Source organism: Diadema setosum, chromosome 7 (genome assembly GCF_964275005.1).
Source record: "Diadema setosum chromosome 7, eeDiaSeto1, whole genome shotgun sequence".
NCBI classification, from domain to species: Eukaryota; Metazoa; Echinodermata; class Echinoidea; order Diadematoida; family Diadematidae; genus Diadema; species Diadema setosum.
The window spans coordinates 34,931,107-34,950,617 of record NC_092691.1 but is presented as its reverse complement, the minus strand read 5'-3'; the positions used below and the strand labels follow the sequence as shown (position 1 = coordinate 34,950,617).

Here is a 19,511-nt window from a genome sequence, read left to right as displayed (position 1 = left end):
TTTACCTTGAACTTTCAATGGGTGCTTCGCTAATATCACCACGTACACTGAATCCACATGATAATATTATGCGCTCGGGATAAACTTCCCCTTTAAATTCCATACTCCTACTCCAGTCCCTAATCGGTTCCCCTCAAGATGACAGCTTGTTAAGGAGTTCAACAAAACATGAAAACACCATGTGTTTTGCCCAGGGAACTTGTAGAAAAAAAGACAAAGCAAACAACGGGGGGGGGGGGGGGGGGGGGGGGCTCAGATTGAGCCCATGGAGGATAAAGGGTGACAGGGCAGTGGGGAGTGGGGGATTTGACTCTTGATTCTCCATCTGAGAACATGTAGATTTCCTGTAATTCTGTGATGGTAACATCGACCAGGATCAAACTATAGCTAAATATTCAAAAATTCTGTTTCTGGCTTTTCTGAATGGTTGGTTCTTTTCATTTTTTTTTTAACTTTTGCCCAGAGCTTACAGACCCAACATTGCCAAACAATGTGACAGCGATTTGTGTCATTTTGTTGAGTGACATGTTATGACATTCTCATGATTTATGACATTTTGATGAGAATGAAAATGAATTAAATGAAATTAAATGACATTGATCATGTCAAACAGGATGTCAGACACATAAAACAGAATTGCAATCTATAATTATGAATGTCTGTAATCATAAATCACAAATATTCATTATTGGTATGACGTTGAGGTTTCATCAGTGGAATTATGACAGAGACAAATGTATGAATGGATAACTCAAGAGTTGCAGACATACTCCTAAACTCTGCTGCAAACCCAACAATATGTGGGACCACACCTTAAGTGTGAGAGTGTCACGTCCCACAACCAGCCAAAGAAATAATCGTCACACTATACTGATATGCGTCGTGCGGCTGTCTGCTCTAGACAGGCTGCGAGACAAACTCGTTGTTATCAAGATTGGCAGCTTGGTATTGTCTGCCATGTGACATGTAGGGGCAGATGAATGGCCGATAAAAAGAAAACCCTCCCACAAAAAAAACCCCAACAACAACAAACAACAAAATAAAAAATCAACCCATCCATGTCCCAGAAACCAAATTCTATCATTTTTTGGAGCTGTATCATTCCTATTATAATAAGGGATAATAAAAATTCCCTTTCGTTTGAGACCTCTTTTGGTCATATACTATTGTTATTTTGATTACAGAATTATCAAATTCTTTCAGATATCACATATTGAAATTCATAGAGCTCCTTGCAATGCATTTAGATTGATGACTAATGTTCACGTTTCTTACTCAAATTGGCATTTTCCCTGATTTTGTGCAGATTAATTAACCAAGTTAATCCCTTCCTTCCAATCTTTCTATTTTCTATGCAAAAAGTATCAGAGTTGTCAATTTAACTAGAGCAAAGTGATCAGAGTCCTACTATTGATTGACTGAGGCCAATTTAGGTCATTTATTCGGCAAAACAAAACACAAAAACATATCATAGTGTCATGTGCAATGACAGGCAGCCTTGAAAGCATCTTGTGCTCCTTTTAGGGTGCGTACACATGAAAATACATGTACTATATACTTTACAATGGCAACGTATATTACAAATACTACAGGCAAAACTTTGCAATGTCAGTGTTTGTGTAAACACTCCCTGACTATAAACAACACAAGAAACATATTTCACAATCATGATAAAAAAGGAACGCTTTTAGTGCTTGATTGCAGTTTGTTGTCAGTTGGTACATTCAATTCATTATTTGTCTGAACACTTCCTGATTCTATGTATTCCAAGAATCATGTTTCAGAACCATGTTTGCATATGATTTTTTTTTTTGGGGGGGGGGAATTTGAAAAGAATAGAGAGAAAGAGAAAGAAAGAGAGAGACAGGGAAAGAGAGTAAGACACAGAGCAAGAGGGAGAGATGGGAAAACAGAGAGAGCAATGTATGAAGAGAGAAATATGATAGGAAGAGATGAGAAAGAGAGAGAAGGAATTAACAGTGAAGAATTGAGTAGAAAAGACAGTAACAAAACTATCAAAAAAAAAAAAAAAAAGAGCTTGGAAAGATCAAAGCATGAATACTCCATCTGGAAGCATTTGTGATTTGTCTGATTGGCCATGAAGCTCTCAATTTGCACCCACGGCAGACAACCCATTATGTCATTTCAGTAAGTTAACCACTAACTACTAAGGTAAGCTGGAAAAAAAAAAGAAGACGGAAAAAAGATCAGAGAGGATGTACTAGGGCCCAAATGCAACCACGAGCTGCCATTACAGTTTGCATGACTAACCCTTATATTCATCATCAAATCTATTAAAACTTCTCTTTTTCAGATGAAATTTCATTAGAAATTGATCCTTTACAGCTCATTTCACTCTGTGAATCAAACAAAGTCCACAGCTGACAATGTCAGTTTTGTTAGTTTATTTTTTTTGTGTGTGTGTTATTGTTATTGACAATATTATATGTGGGCTACTGTAAACATGGCATGATTAGGTTTACACCCACAGATAATAACAGGTTCAGGTACCCTATTGCTTAATGACATAAAAACTGATTAACCCATTGAGGACGAGTCCCGAGTATACTCGGGCAGGTGTCTATGGGAAATGCGTGTTGTAGCAAAATCAGTCCGTCCTCAATGGGTTAAGCCATGTATTAAATCAGCAGTTTCAACAATTTAAGGGGGTGGGGTGTGGGTTAGGGTTAGGGTTAGGGTTAGGGTTAAGGTTTGATGGATTAGTGTTTTAAATGATAACTGACAAGTTGACTTGAGCTTCATTAAAAAATCTGGACTTGGAAAATATGATACAAGGGCAACACAATATAAAGAAAACAAATGACGATCCCCACTCTTTTGCATGACATCAGTAACGACAATGATGCCCACATAGTGTGGCCAAACAGGGAATATAAACACAAAAAAGTAACATTACAAAAGAGTCAGAGAAGAATTGAAAATGGACATCAGTCAGAAGCGAAGGAGGAAGAATAACATGGCCTCTAACCACTGACACTGTCTCAGTCTCCGAGAGTCGTTGCCGTTGACGACGCTAGATGGCAGACAGCTCGTCAACTACCGTACTCAGGCGATGATGAAGTAGGTTCCACAAATAGGATGTGCAGTTGGCGCTGGCCTGTGTTAATCTCCTTAACTCAACCATGAAACTGTTACCATAACATTCTTCCCTGGCTCTTTTCTTGCTTTCCTTCTTTTTTTTTTTCCTCCTTCTCTTCCCCCCCCCCCCCCCACTCCGCTACTCCATCTCCACATACTCTTTGGGACGTGATGTTGCAGGGGTTCAAAACAAGTTCAACAATTGCTTGATGGCTGGTGGTGGTGGGGGGGGGGGGGGGGAGGAAAGGGGAGGGAATTTGGGATAGAGCAAAAATGCAAACATCACTCACCCAGGGCAATAGGATGGATGAAATGTTCCAGGCACTGACAAGGCTGACAGCTAGTAACTTTGTAACAATGTCAACGTCAACTGTATTAAACATATCATGTGCAAAAGCAATCACTCTTTCAAAGCTGGATGTTTCCTCATGTTGGGTCCTATGTACTCTGTCCTATTTCTTGACAAGCCATCCATAAAGTTTAGATCAGAAAAGTACCCCCCCCCAAAAAAAAAAAAAAAAAAAAAAACACACACACACACACACACACACAAAAACTAACAACAAAAAAACAAAAAAAAAAATTTAAAAAAAACCAACAAATTACGCCTGCAGTGCCACTTGGGTAAAGATATAAAAAACAAAACATGACAAAACACAGACAGAAAAAAAAGAAGAAAGGAAGAAAACCACATCCTACAGATGGCTAATTAAAGGGACATCACATGTTTTATGTGGTACCTGTAGAACATGATGAGATGGTTTGAAATTAACATACATTCAAATTGAAGCTGTGGCTTTAAAGCTTTGGCACTAAATTATGTAGAGTTTTAAGTTTATTCAGTATCACATTTGGTATTTGCCTAGTAACTGAATAATGATAAATACATACATACATATATATATGTTATGTCTGTTTTCTACTGAAATAAGACCAACACTAAATTTGTTATTTTTTGGAGAACCTACGTTTTTAGAGAGGTATTCTCAAAAAATCATTTTGAAAACGTGAAATACCTTAAAGGGAGGAAGTACATTTTTTTCTTCTTCAAATGACTGACAGGCAGTCAGATCTAAACTTTGGCACCGTCTATAATTGTATCAGTGCTCGTGGCCATGCATGCTGACATTTTTTTTTGAGGGATTCATAAGAACTTGTAGACAGTGGGTTGCTACTTCAGGCTGGGTGCATAAATTTGGAAAGGAGAGGCCACGCTCTTATTCCTCCGCAAAGGAAACATACTTTTGGGTGTGTGTGTGTCTTTCAAAGTGTAGTGCCATGATGGCTTGTTGCAGCTGGTAGATTAGAATCATTATAGTGTACCATAAGCTCACAATACTCAAGTTTTGGCTCTGAACCTATACAGTCTGATCCAAATGGAAGGGCAAACTCTGTTACTCCAATCCCACCCTCCCGCCGCCTCCTTCAACTATAACTCCACAGAAAATCCATCATAATCGCATCTGCAACCAAGCCGAAAAACTGGCAGCGCATTCTTTTCCAGTGCCTTACACAGCCATTTCTCTCTCTCTTTTTTTTCAAGACTGACAGACTGTGTACACATGAGCCAAGAGCAGTGTTTGAGCACACACTTTTGCTCCCGCCTTCGGAAACATTTTACGAGATCCCCTTTTTGCGAGACTCTGCCCCACGTTGAAGGACTGTCTAAGCCATCAACGACTCCACAGTCACGTCGCTACCCATCGCAAATTTCTGTTGATACCTCCGACAGCTTCCAGTTATGTCCTCATGATGCATTTTTCTGCTTTTTTGTGTGAGATTAGTCCAGGATAATCACATTTAGATCAAGGGTACTAACTTAAAAGAGGCAAAACAGCATTAAAGTAAGCTGGAGAACAGGAAGCGTAATGTTTCCCACTATAGCAACAGTGAATTATAGATCCAGATCCTGCCCTGGTCAAAGAGAAGTCTCTGCCAAATTGTCTTGTGACTATGAACATAATTTTGCATCATTGAAAAATATAAATCACATAATTACACCGAGTAGTTAGGGACTCCCAGCTCTGTTCCTTCCTGTGTTGAAGTTGAAATTACAATCCCTCATATTTCTTTTCTTTTTATTCTATTCATGACTCTCTAATTTCTGCTATCTTTCAGACAATATTGTCCTCTCTTTACACACACAAAAAAAAAAGGATTGCAAAATTTGCCAACAAAAATCAGAAAATTAAATTTGTCAACAAAAATTAAAAAAATTAGATTCCTAGATCAGTAATGCACGGCATTGAAATGACTAGTATAAACAGCAATCATCCATAATGTGTTTACTTTGTTGATATCTGAACTAAAAGAATAAACCCACTTCCAATATAGAACACCTTGTGAAAAATTTTGCTGTGAAATGCTTTGTGTAATGTCTTTGACAGGCACACTGTACCTCCACTAAAATGCCACTCCGGTGAATAAGTTTGATAAATCGGTCAGACTGGTGTAAGTGAGGGGAGCTACATGAGAAAAAAAAAATCAACCTCCAATTCAAACATTGATGTTAAAGATGGGGCATATTCCCCTAAATGAGGCTGCAGGGGAATGTAACACACGTTTGGGGTGGGGGCGGAGGGTGGGAGAGGAGGGGGCGAGAGCAAGGGGGAGGGCAGAACAACGATGTACTTGTCTTCCTGACGAAGTCTGGATTCCACATCAAGATGTCTACATGGATTTCTCTACATCTGTCTTGTTTTATTTCTTCTTCTTTTTTTTCCAAACCAAGGATAAGGCCATCATAAGATGAGAGCGACTGTCATCAATCCAGCGAGACGTATCATCGATCCATTTACATGCCTACATCTCATCTCAATGCAGAAGTGCCTCCAGCCTAGGAAATCCAATTAAACAGCCCCATGACCTCCGGGTTTGCGTGAAAAAAAAAAAGGGGGGGGGGTTGGGGGGTTGCTGAGGTTGTTGGATATGAATCTTCATATCAGACAAGATGTATCTAGCAGACTGGAGCACGGATTCAAAAAGAGTCCATAAATCATAAGATCAATTTTCATTACCGACCATGATTATTCATCTAGTTCAACATGACTTGTGGAGAATGTACAAGAACTAGACAGACAGACAGACAGACAGACAGATAGACAGACAGACAGACAGTCAACAGGAGAGAGAGAGAGAGAGAGAGAGATAGAGAAATTTAAAAAGTTGTGGGGGTGGACAGAGGTGGTTAGGAGAAGGTAGCGATGCTATTTTGGGGCAAGAATCTTCCAAGCTCTTCTCCTATTTCTTCTCATCAGTTATTATTCCAGCGCTGGTGTTGGGGTTTGGGCAAAATCTCTACGGGCCAAACAACAGCCTCAGACAGCGATCATTTCATGAGCCAAATTAGGTTATATGGTTAAACAGACACTTCTTTTTTAAAAGGTTAAAAGATTCTACACTACTCACCAATTTCTACAACTGTGGGTGCATTTATCAACTCACTTTCTAGTGTAGAATTAAAGTTTCAAAGCGACTTTTAGGAAGATTGGGGTAATTGATGAGCACAAAGTTGTTTGGATTATGGAGTTAGAAACGCCTTTCTGAAACACCAAAAAAAGTGAGATCTCAAATGTGTTTGAGCCAAAAATGCCTTTCTGTAGAGATAATAAATGCAAAGTCGTTTTGAAATGCGTTTATATCTCGGACCTACCCACGCAAAGTACATGATCTCTGCTCCTCAGGTCAACAGCGCAGTGGAGTTGCGCATTGACAAGGAGTTCCTCTTGACTTTCGGGAGACGTGATAGCACAACAACTCGAGAAATACCATCACGAAGGCCTTACAAATGCATTTGATAGTGGGTATTAAAAAAACATGTTTCAAACATGGGAAAGATGATAAACTCAGCCTAAGGTTTGTCTGTGTTATGCACGTGGGAATACAAAAATTTAATACGCAGTGGGATAAATATTTAGAAACATTATGATGCGTAAGTAAATTTCATTTGCCATCATCTACACAAAGCAAAAAATGAATTCTCAGCTGCCAAATGAAGCACTTTGAATCTCCAGACTCCACATGCCCAAATAATGACAAGAGCATTACCCTGGGTACCCGAATGTGGCCAGTTGCATTACGTAGAAAATTAATGGTTTCTTCTCATGCCCTTCACACAAGTCACCAGGCAAATAATGAGTTTTGAAAGAAAGAAAGAAAAAAACCAAGAAAGAATCAAGCTGGACTGATTTTTCACACTGCGATTGGTACAATGAGAGTCGCCAGTTTTTTTTTTTTTCATTCACACACAAGAATTAGATGGTTTTTGCATTGTCTGTGATGAGCAAAAATCAATGAAAAAACATGAATTTTGTATGTGTTTGAACAGAACTTCTACAGACGACGCAAACTTACCGTACTCCATTCCGACGTGAACCATCTGGGACCACATGGAGAGTTGTTGCACGTCCTTATTGCACTGGGCTTCTCTTGACCGGCACACTGCTCAATGGGTAGCTCCCCGCCCGATGACCCTTCTACACTGCAGACCACGCTCCTTGAGAACTGACCGCTCCCACATTCAGCAGAGCACTGGTGAAAATGAGCACCGTTAGGAGAATTGCATTTATGTCATCTGCGAATCATCAATTCTATAATAACTCCAAGATTCTGATCCTCCATAGAGCTTGTCTCAATCCTGTTGATCTATTTTCTGAGTTAAGGCACAGTTTTTGTTTTTTTTTAATTGACAAAATGAACTTATCATAATTACATTTTGAGATTCTACAGTGCAGAAGTATTAAATCTTCCCCTGCTGGAAACAACTCGCATGTTAAATGAATGTTTTGGTAGTTTAAGTAAATTTGCATGTCAGAATGTGCAAAGTGTATGTGCTGCATCATGTCTGTTGAACATTACTCAAACCAAGGCATATTCTTCTGTGAGATTGATTTGTCTAATGTAGAATTGACCATACTTAAGAAGAATCTGTGCTTCACTACATGAAAGAGAGGGTGGAAAACAATGAGGAAGAGATGGGAATATGTGGAAAACTCCTGCTCTTTCCTTGGGTTTTGTTTTGTTTTACTCCGCAAATGCGCGGAAACACTCTCCAACACATTTGGCTCACTGTGAAGCTGAATCATTCAGCAGCTTTTCGACAGAGCTAAAAATGAGACCCTGATTCCCTTAATGATCATTTGATGTGGGGTGCACAAACACACCCCTCCCTTCACCTGTTTAATTTCATTTCAATCATAACATGTTTTTGGAGCACTGACATTCATTTGGATGATGCAAAAAACAGAGATATGCAGAGACATAGAGATAGAGAGGGAGAGAATGTTGTTATGTCGCAGCGCTATAGAATCAGATGCCAAATTGGAGTCACATTCAGTAGTTCTCAATTAGGCTGCTGAAGATAATTTGACATTGACTTAGCACACAATTCCAAAGACATCAATTGGAATAAACTTGACAAAAACAGTCCAACACAGATTAAAGGGATCATATAGTTTTGGTTGAGACCTAATTTCAGGTTTCTAACTTTTCCTGGTGAGATAATGAGAAACCTCTTGTGAAATATGAAAGAGCATATAATTCTATGAGGAATTCAACGTTTATGTGATGAAAATTGGTTTTGAAATGGCTGAGGTATCCAAAACAGAGCGATGCTAATAAGTGTGGGACCCACACTTAATTATGATCGTTTTGTTTTACTTTGTTTTCGGATGTTTCAGTCATTCCAAACCCGATTTTCATCAAATAAACTTTGAATTCTTCTTGAAGGCATAATTTACCATTTGCAGATGAAACTAAAACCCAGCATTAGTGCTTTAAAATAGTTCTAAAATGTGAGTTAGGGATAGACACAACCACTGTAAAAATATGAATTCATATAATCAATGTTAAGTATTGTTAAATATACAAAATGTGAACAATAGATATAATAAGAATGCTTCCAGACTAAACCGTCTACAGTTATGGTTTATTGAGAAAAATATTGATATATCCTTGTATTTTAGGATTTATTGCGAAAATTTTATATTTTAGGATGTTTTGTGATACAACAGATGTACACATATGCATCAAAGGTGATATCTTGAAAACTTTTTAAATCACTGTTCCAAAGGTAAACTGGACCTTTAAAGTGGTATGCTCTGTACTATTTCCTAAGTGTTTTCTTGGTATCTCACAAAAAGTTAAAAGCCCAATTCTCATCTCCACCAATACTGTACCATCCCTTTAACCCTTTGGTACCTAAAATTCTCAGTTCTTGCCTTGTAAGGCAGGATGTTACTGGGCTCTCAAAAAAGTGTGCTTAACAGCTTTTTGTGTACAACCTTTGAAGAAAACTACGAGGAGTAAATAAAACAAGAAAAACAAGACAAGCTATCTCTTTTCTTTCTCCGTTCCAGTACATTTGGCCTACCTCTTCTGACCATTGGTCGGAGAACCAGGCCGCCCGACAGGGACCCGCATCGCAGTCCTGGGTGTCGTCAGGTTTGGGCATGTCACTGCACTCAGACTCCGCCAGCTCCGATCTTGTCTCGTCCAGGCAGGTCACCTCCCGTTGTCGCTCTCCTTCCCCGCACTCAGAGGAGCACTAAAAAATGTTGAGAGATAACAAAGAAAGGGAGATGATGACTCTATTATGACTTGGAGGTACACAGAGAACAGACATATTAAGCTTTACTTATGCTTTACTGTTCTATAGCAATTACATAACAATACATTGCTACTTTTGCATGAGAATGAGTGAGACAAAATTTTGGCAGTTGATTTTAGTAATACAATATTTCCTAGGGAAAAAAATGCTCTTGAAGGACCTGGGGGATTCATATTCAGTGTTGGAACAGTTTAGCAAGCTTTTGATATGGGATGCTTGGCAGTGTGGATAATTTGCTGTTGAATTTTATTCTCAGCAGGATTGATGCAAAAAATATAGCAAACAGGTATTTCTGCATCACAGGTCCATTGCTGTTTCCAAGTTTAAAACCATGGACATAAGTCAAGTCCATCTCCCTAAAGTTTAAAATCATGCACATACCATAATGTCAAGTCTTGTCCCTAAAGTACATAACAGTAAGATGGCAAAATGTAACTTTGCAGCTGTCAATGTTTTGCATGCATCTCATGGCAGTCTTAAAATGCCGACAGGCCCCTTTCGCCTCGCAAATGAAGTTAGCCACGGTAATTAGATTCTTCACTCCTGGGGGAAGGAACACCTGTTGTGGTAAAGGTGCTCTTTCCCCACTCCTGCGGAGTTTGAAGTCTAGTTGGCAGTATTCAGTTTAATGTTGCAATAGTGGGAGTGGTAATCCAGTTAATTTCAGAGCCGTTTGCAAAGTGCATAAAAGTTCGATGGGCTCCACTCATAAGAGGATGTAGGTCATCGGAGGAGAGAGTTATGTTTAGTAGGTATTTTGAATAAGAACGCTGGGAGAAAACGAAAGGCTAAATGAAAATTTGAGTGATTCAATACCAAACCATTGCTGGGCAGTTATGAGAGGTCAAGTGAATGTTATGTTCTTCTGAACATGCATATTTCAAGTCTTAGAATCACTGAAATCTAACCCAAATAAGAATTCTTGAAGATCTTATTAACAATTTACAAAAGAAAGAAAAAAATATATATATATTTGCTACTGCAGTTTTCCGCTTTCATGACAGTCTTTCAATGCACTAATATCTAAATGTTATCCACATTTTCTGAAGTATGTCACAATATTATGGTACCAACAAAAAAGAAGAGAGTTACAGAGAGTAAAAAAGGGAAATATACAAGGAAATATTGGAAATCCATGTGACAGAAATCAAAAGAGAAAGAAAGAGAGAGAGAGAGAGTAAAAAAAAAAAACCCTGCAAGACTTGCCACACAAAACGGAAGGGACTGATGTTTGAACCCAAAGACAGACAGACGGACAGGCAGTGAGCTGATAACATTTAAGAATAAGCAAAACTTGAAGACACAAATCTGGAAGATGTTCAAAGGAAAGAGGGGAAACTTCCCTCCCCTCCCCTTCCCCTGCCCCCTTCCAATGAAATGGGTCATACATGACAGAACAAATACAGAAGCGTGAGGGCAAAAGCCCTCGGAGAACACACCTGGATCTCCGGGAGCACATCTGCCAGTACGAGCGGCCAGCTTTCATTTCAGATCGCGTGTCACAAAGTTTTTTTCTTCCCCTCCTGTTTTACGCGGTATGACAGGGTAAGTATGACTGACATGGGGGGAGGGGGGGGGGGGGGGGGGAGGAGGGAATGGAGGGGAGGGGATAGACCTGGGAGGATCTTAGGAGTAGGTTCACCAGATGTCTTTGAACCCACAAAGGTATTTTGGTCATGTATGGGGGACTGGTATGATGTGTTTAAAAAGAGGAGAGTGGTATGATGCATCTATAAAGAAGGAGGGAGATGGGAAGTCTGGGAGGGCTTTATTATGTTTTCCTCACGAAACTGTAACATGTATGAACTAGTTTTTCTTTTCTACCCCTTTTTTTCTGGTGCAGTGACTATAATTTCTTTGGGGAGATTGATGAAACAGACTAGACACACACACAAAAGACAGAATAACATAGGATGGCAAAATACGGCATATGGGTGATCAAAACCAGACTATCTTCCTTCCCCCTTAGAAGGTATTTGACTTATTAATCATAGAAATATGTTATGAAATGCTCTGTGGTCAATGTTTCTTTAATTACCAGTTGTATCAAGTCATAAACTTAGTTCTCTAAGAAGATAATATAATACATATACAGAAATATAGAATTAGTATCTAATATATGCAGTCAGTAGAAGTTACTCTTTGTACAGATCACAGAAGAAGGCTTAATCTATTTGCTGGGATTTCTGCTTGAAGATAAGCACTAGGGAAATTATCCCAAGCGATGGTCTACATATCACATAACTCTCCAAATATTGTGCCTATTTATTCCAATTACCGGCAAGTATCCTGGCAGATTTTGCCTAGTGCAAAAATCTGCACGCTAGTCCTGCTTTGTGGCTGAAGAGCTAAAGTTAGGAGGGTATGGTCCTGATTGACTGGATGTGAACCACTTTAGAGTGAAAACAGAGGTAAAAACATTGTGTACAAGAAGGCAATAACTGGCCATGATTAGTCTTGGAAATAAGACCCTTTGAATGAATTAACACTTATTCACTATCCTATTGCTGATGAAAATGGCCAGTCTGAGTAAAGTACTTGTCAATGAGAGTGGTGTGGCCTTTTTTTTTTCAGAGCATTTACCCCAAGAGAGAAATTTTAGCTCTCCAGGTAACAAATTGCAGCAATGGAAATGTTTAAAAATAATGGGAGTAAACCATAGATGTTTCATAATTATTAAACTCAATTTCATGATCACACTACTAACTACTCAAGTACTAGAACATGGCAATTTTATACATATTTATATGCTTATAATATCATATGTATGTATGTATGCTATGCATGTATGTTTTCATGTTCATATATTTTGTATCAAACTTTATTTGTATCTTTTACAAACTGTTAACAATATAATTCATTAGATGCAGACTTTGTATTTGTATTATGTTTTGTTGGATGGAAATAAAGTACGATTGATTTGAAATGGACACATGTGTATTCATATGTATGTATGTTTAATTGTATGAATATTAGTTTGAATATACTGGAGGAAATGTAAGAAACAATACTTCTATTGGATCCTTGGCTCATATTGAGTAGCACACCGGAAAAATGTTCAGTTAGTGTCATCTCACATAAATTTGAAACTGAATATCATTAGTCACAACAGCACGGAAATATCAGACCAGATGATTAACAGATGCGTGAATGGTCACTTTTCTGATGGTTAGTTGAAAAAATGACAGATTCTCCTCGCTTTTTCAAACCTACTTTTTCATTTAAAAGAAGAAGTTTGAGTTGCTGTTGTTGCTATAGAGGTACATTGCAATTTCCTTGAAGAAAACCAGACCCGGGGACCTAGTCTGGCAATGTTAGGTACCTTGATCCCCACTGAGCCAAGGCAAATTGATTTGATCCTGCATGGAATGGGTTCAGGGCAGAGGTGTAGTCTACCAGAATCCCAAGCAGGTGAGAAAAGTGGTCCAGGTGTAGTTGTCACAGACTGGGCTACACGTTAGTCTGTATTCACAGACACCTTTACGCCAATCCCTCCCCCCCCCCCCCCAAAAAAAAAAAAAAAAAAAAATCTCAAGTTCCTCTGCAAACCAAAACTTGTCAGTTTCTATTGATCTATGACATACCTCATTATGGATTAGCCTTGTAAGGAGAGTTGGGGGGGGGGGGCAGGGTTACCTTCACTGGGATAATCAACATACAATCTTCACCATATTACCTTCAACTTGTCTAAATATCTAATTATGGTAATTTCAAAGCATGTGGTCAGAATGATCAAATTCAATCAAAAACGGACATGAAATTTAAAAGTTATGGATTTTACATTTCACATGACGTAACTCTCTTAAATTGGCTATATTCCGATGAAACCTCTTTATCATTTTGTTCATCTACTTTCACTCTACCAGTTGAAGACAAGGTGAAAATGGGGAGGAACTGTATTTTAACACAGCTTACAAAACCAATTACTGTAAAACGACTAATGCATTTTAATTTTGTGAATTTCGCGAGAGCCAAAATTCACAAAAATTTCAAGCCACTAAAATATCATGTTTTACAGTAATGTGATACCTGAAATCCAACATAATATGGTTTCTCTTGTACAAACTGCCATCCTTTCAATTGGCACAGAAGATGAGAACTTGAGATCTAAAAAAAGATCCTCAGTCTGGAATTTGGTGAGATAATGAACCTACGAGAAATGGGGGGGGGGGGGGGTACAGAGTTGGAGGAAATTTCCCTCCATGTGTTTCGGCACCATGGGACAACTTCAAAAGTATGACTTATCGTCAAAGCGTGTCACAAACTTCTCAACAAGCTGCAAAGATCAAAGGCACTGGAGCTCCACACCCAACGTTTATGGGTACAGAAGGGGTGGCAAGCGTGTCCTTCTATTGTGAATGAATGGGGCGGTAGCTGCTTTTAAGGGACAAGCAGCCCCCTTTCATAGACTTTGCTTCATTAATTCTGTTGCGGAGATTAAACACCGTAATAGAAAGGGGGAGTCAATTAACGTTTGAAGTCATAAGCAGCCTTGTATAAACACATGTGGGAATGAAATGACAGGTTACAGTGCGATTCAACATCATGTTCAAGATGACTTTCAAAAAATAGAGCAAAATTAGACAGACAGAATGATAAAAAATTTCATCTGTACTGGACCTAAAATGAGAAAGTTACTTAATGGACTTACAGAAACACATTGTGTGTTGACCTAGAAGACTTTTGTGGGGAAAATAGACAAAAGTACCAAACAATATAAGGACTCCTCTCTTCAAAACTTACGTGTATACAGAGAAAGAACTAATCAAAGCAATATACAGCCAACCTGATGCTTAAAGTCATCTGTAGGTGAAAGTTACTGGCAACTGATAGAGCTCAAAAAGGACTTTACATGGAGGGAATGTCCCTGTGGAACTGATGCTGGAAGGCAAATCCATCTATGTGTCTTTAGAACAGTCCTTACGAATGGTAACTTTAAAAATAATATAATAAGAGATGTCATATGTCTACTGCTGACACAGAATTCCTGACGTTGATGATGTGTTTACACAGAGGAATGAATGTCATTATACAAACGTCATTGCAACCGAGTTTTGAGAAAAGCATATGAAGCGTATACTGACAAACATACCTCTAAACTTCACATAAACACGGAAGAAAGCAGACATTACTTGCATAAAAATTCCCCAGCTAATGGAATCTACACAATACAAGGACCATTCAAAGGGCAAAGACTTTATCACTAAGGCTCCGTTTGATTTGATAGAGCTACAAAATGGGACTGAAAACAGCCTGTTCTTCAAAAATACTCTATAAACCCCCCCAAAAGGAATGTTGTAATTGCTGTGTTTACCGCATTAAGAGTTCCACTAAGTTTCTTGGACCGACAATATGTGATTTGAGAAAATAAGATCCTGTGTGACTTCACTTTGCATTGTCTGCTCGTCTTAGCTATGGGTCTGCATTGTGCTTTATGGCCATTACTATTGATATTCCCTGAGACAAGGTGGTATAAAGGTGGCAAACATGTCACGAAATATCACCAGTCCTGTCCCTACCAGTGGCAAGCTAGTTGTACACAAAGTCAATGGCATTCTGAGTTGGCGGTCATGAGAAGGTTAAACAACCAATGATTTCTAAAACACATAAAGAGTCATGATAACGTGTTATTAGCTTTCTCTTTTGGCTGTCTTTGAAGCTGCAGAGTTGACTCTTGCTCCCTGTTGGGGGTTGGGGAGAAACAACACTTTAACATGATAAATTCATTGTATTGCATGTATCTGTGGCACTACTGCATGCTTTTAAATGCAGGCCAACCCCCCCCCCCCAAAAAAAGGTCTTTTTTGGCTAGCACAATTGGGAGATGCATTGAGAAGCAATGTTCCATATGAGCAGACAGTAGTTACTGTCTGTGCCTTTAAAAGTGTGGCATACTGAGCTGTATCATGTATATCATGAAAATAACAAGTATCATAAATACTTTGGAATCAAAAATTTCAATGGAAATATCCGTAACCAGAAATCTGTCTCATGGCACATTGTCTTTTGAAGCCGCGGCATCTAACCTTTAAACATCTGAAGCGAGATGATGACTTATTGCATAGAGAGAAGAGATGTGATTAAAAATAATTGCTACATTCGTGAACCAGTGTCGTGACATTGATAGGAGACAGGATTCAAAATGCTGGCGGGATTGTCTGCGAGGAAAGCATGAGGAAATTAGCAAATCTCTCTCGACCATCCCTCCCCCCCCCCCCAAAAAAAAAAGATTCTGTTTGCAAAATATGGAAAATATTGATAATTGTTGATATAGTCTGGGTAAGGTGCGGCTCCTAATTCTCATCTTGCAGAGCGTGCTTTAGATGTTTATTTTCCGAAAATTGCATACTTGCCCCTTTTCTCACGTCAAGCTCATAAAATTGAGCGACATGTACGGTGGAATAATCGAGACTGGCTTTATACATGTTTCATGTCTGAACACTCAACTATGTAACTCACAGCCATTATTAAAGGTGCTAGCATCCCAATCGGCATGTATTTTCATGATGTTTCAATGCATGAATGCCACTCTTTTAAGGAATGAGATATGCCAGATTCTGTAACTTCACATATCTACACAGAACTTTAGGCAATTAAAAAAACATAAAATCAAATGTTTCCTAATAACTGACATATTTTCTGTGACAGCAATAGGGATCTTTTTTTTTTTTCAAAATGCTTGCTTTATGATAAAACTGTATGTGAGTGAAATCCTGAATTGAATAATGCACCCGCCATGTTTGGTACCTGACTTCTCATTCAAACGGCTTCGAGCATGACTGTATTTCAGAGACCCTGAGGTTACTTTTAACCTATCCCTTACTTGCTTGCTTTTTAACATTTTAACATTTAACTGGTCTATTATAATCGCATCTGTAGAAATTATATGTAGGTGGGGAGGGGTTTACATAGCTGTTACCTAACAGATGTTAAAACCTCTCCTGCATTTAATTCATATAGATTCCTGATTTTTCATATTGAACTAGTGCTATCTTATCTCACCTGCATTTAATATCACTGTTTATTTTCATCAGCATCAGTACATTCTTATACCTTTAATACATCACATAACTTTTCCAAGTAGTAACAAACAGTTGAAAAGCTATCCTTTAAAAAATCATGAAATCATATCTGTGAGTTTTTTTCCTAGCATAGATTTTTTTTTTTCCAAATGTTAAATGCGTTTGTATGATGGATGGGTTTTACTCCCAAATTCTGCGTGCCTGCTGCACATCAAGAGCATGTACAAAAATAAATGGATCAGAATCACTGTCCCTAAATCATCTTTGTTTTAAGTGGCACTTCAGCAAAGCTCTATTAGAGAATGATTTGTGAGATAGTTTGGGGCAAGCAGAGAAAACATACTTGGTCCCTAGCTGCCAGACTTCAAACTTCAAATCACGTTCACATTTTCCTGCAGACCTGAGCTTCTTTAGTCCTTTGTCTACATGGGGCGTCAAAAGCCTGTCTTGCTGGATATTTCTGCCGACTCCCGACTGATCCTTCTCTTTCATATCAGCGATGTCTTTACATCTCTTTCTTATTTTTAATATGGAAATAAAAGAAAAATCCTTATTAAAAATAACAGAAAGCAGGAGGGCATGACATCAATTTTCTATTTATGAGTACTGCACAAAACTTTATATCAAAGTTAAGCATTTCACATCTCTTCATTCAAGCCTTAGAGTCAAGTGTTTTTTTTCTCACCCAGGAAACAGGTTAATTGCACAAGCTCTTTTTTTTTGCAAGTTCCCTCCTTATTCCTTACTACCTAGGGCTACTTCAACTCATAGTGTTTTAATGGAGATCAAATTATTCAAATTATATGAATTCATATGTTCTTGTAGGTGCAGCTGCATATGTATTATACTTTTGTTGTACTATTGATTGTATTTGCTTCATGAAATTTCACTTTCTTGTTCAAATAGATTATGCTACTTTGCACTAATTTTGTATTATTTTGATATGGAAATAATTGAAATGAAATGTAATGAAAAAGCTTGAAAACTTTCCTTTTCTGAAGGGTATTATCATGTGTGATAATCATGTATTCTAGATTTTGATATTTCTATATATCCTATATACCTACAAAAAATATCACGGAAATGTGATTTCATAAAGTATCTATATTAAATATTCTTCAAGACAGCTGGTCACTTTTGCAGGCAATGAAAAATTTCTGAAAAATTTCTTTCTTTGACACAGAGAATGAAATCATTTTTTCAAAATAGCTGAGATATGTCATGCCTAGAGATGAAATCACTTGAAGTTTGGGAAAAGGAATATGAAAATTTTCCTTCATTTGTCTGTCACTTTGTACAGTGGTATCCTGTTGGTTGAGATAGAAGTATTCAATTTCGGCACTGATGCAAGTTTATGGCCACATATCGAACAGTCCATCTTACACAGAAAATTTTTCATCTAAAGCTATACATGACAAGGAATAAATTTCCCTTTTAAAGTCTCTTCTGTGCCTTTACAAAACAAAAAATGAGACAGCAAGCTGTATACTAGGAAATATCACAGATGTAGAAAATGCATCAAATTTCCCTGTATGATTATGAATGTGATTGCGATTGCGATTGCCATTGCGATTGCCATTGCGATGATTACTGCTTGTACTTACGGCTCCCCAGTCACCGGTGCTCCACGAGGCGCAGGCCCGCTGCCTACAGGTCTGGACCACGGCCGGCTTGGGCAGGCCCCGGCACTGGTCAGGGCCCGTAGGCAGATCGATGGACTGGGTGACCTTCTGCTGGCAGGTCACTGACCTCATCTGACGACCCTCGCCGCAGTTCCTGCTGCAAGCGCCCCACTCTTCTGCCTCCCATCTTCAGTGATAGAAAAGAGTTAGAGGGGAAACAGACATTTGTTTGAGTGTGCAGGCTTGGGCGATGTTCGTCATTCTGAAGGGTCTTCAATCCAAATATGAAATAAGGTTTGTTGATCCAAAAATGAAAAAAAGGTGCATACTAATAAACCTCTGGAATTACAAACACTAAAGCATTTTTGGAGTAATGAACCTTAGGCCCTATATTGTTTTGGAATAATACACCTCATATATTTGGAGTAGCGAACCTTCGGAACAATAAACCTCTTTTTCATTTTCAGATTATTGAACCTTCAAAATAACAAACCTAATTCATTTTTGAATTAATACATCTTTGGAATAACAAACCTATGGAATAACGAACTGTAACTGTAGGCTCTATAATTAAAGAGCAAAGTTGGAAGATTTAAATGTCAAAACAATAATCATTTCCTTTCACCATTTATTGCAGAAACTGTCCCTATTTACATCACTATGCCAAACTCTATGATTCAACCTTGACAATAATCATTTCTGATACAGTTCTTTACTTTCTTGACATGTGTAAGGGAGCATTTGGCTCAGCTGCCTAACATCTTTCCCTGAAATACTGCCAAATTTTCCAAATACAGCCATTTTTCAATGGCAGTGGAAATGGCCCTAACAAAATTGATTTCCCCTGCGTCGGCTGATCTCTGTCTCACCGTGCTGGACATGGGTCGTTGTTGCAAGTCCTTCGTCGGGGAGGCGGCTTTTCCGTCTGTACGCACATGCTGTCCTCGGCGATGTAGAATGAGTTCTCCTGGACACATTTGACGATGGATTCGGTGATTCCTGGTGACGAAAAATTGGTGTGAAATAAAAAGATGAAAGCTGGGTACAGATAAAGTATTTGGATGCTGTAAATATATATGATACAAATAGGATATGTCCACATGATTGAACATCAACACATCTCATAGTGAAACATATATAATACATTAGATACTTTCACAA

The 19,511-nt window shown here is 38.5% G+C and overlaps 1 protein-coding gene across 1 annotated transcript in view; it reads right to left on the bottom strand.

Moving 5' to 3' along the window:
• Nucleotides 1-19,511, bottom strand: part of LOC140231303 (thrombospondin type-1 domain-containing protein 4-like) — a 246,080-nt gene that overhangs the window by 27,328 nt on the left and 199,241 nt on the right. Inside the window, exons 11-14 of the mRNA XM_072311455.1 lie at nt 19,220-19,349; nt 18,333-18,537; nt 9,470-9,643; nt 7,453-7,629 (exon numbers count right to left, since the gene is read on the bottom strand). Of these exons, the coding sequence (XP_072167556.1) occupies nt 7,453-7,629; nt 9,470-9,643; nt 18,333-18,537; nt 19,220-19,349 (686 nt within the window). The remainder of the gene's footprint in view (nt 1-7,452; nt 7,630-9,469; nt 9,644-18,332; nt 18,538-19,219; nt 19,350-19,511) is intronic.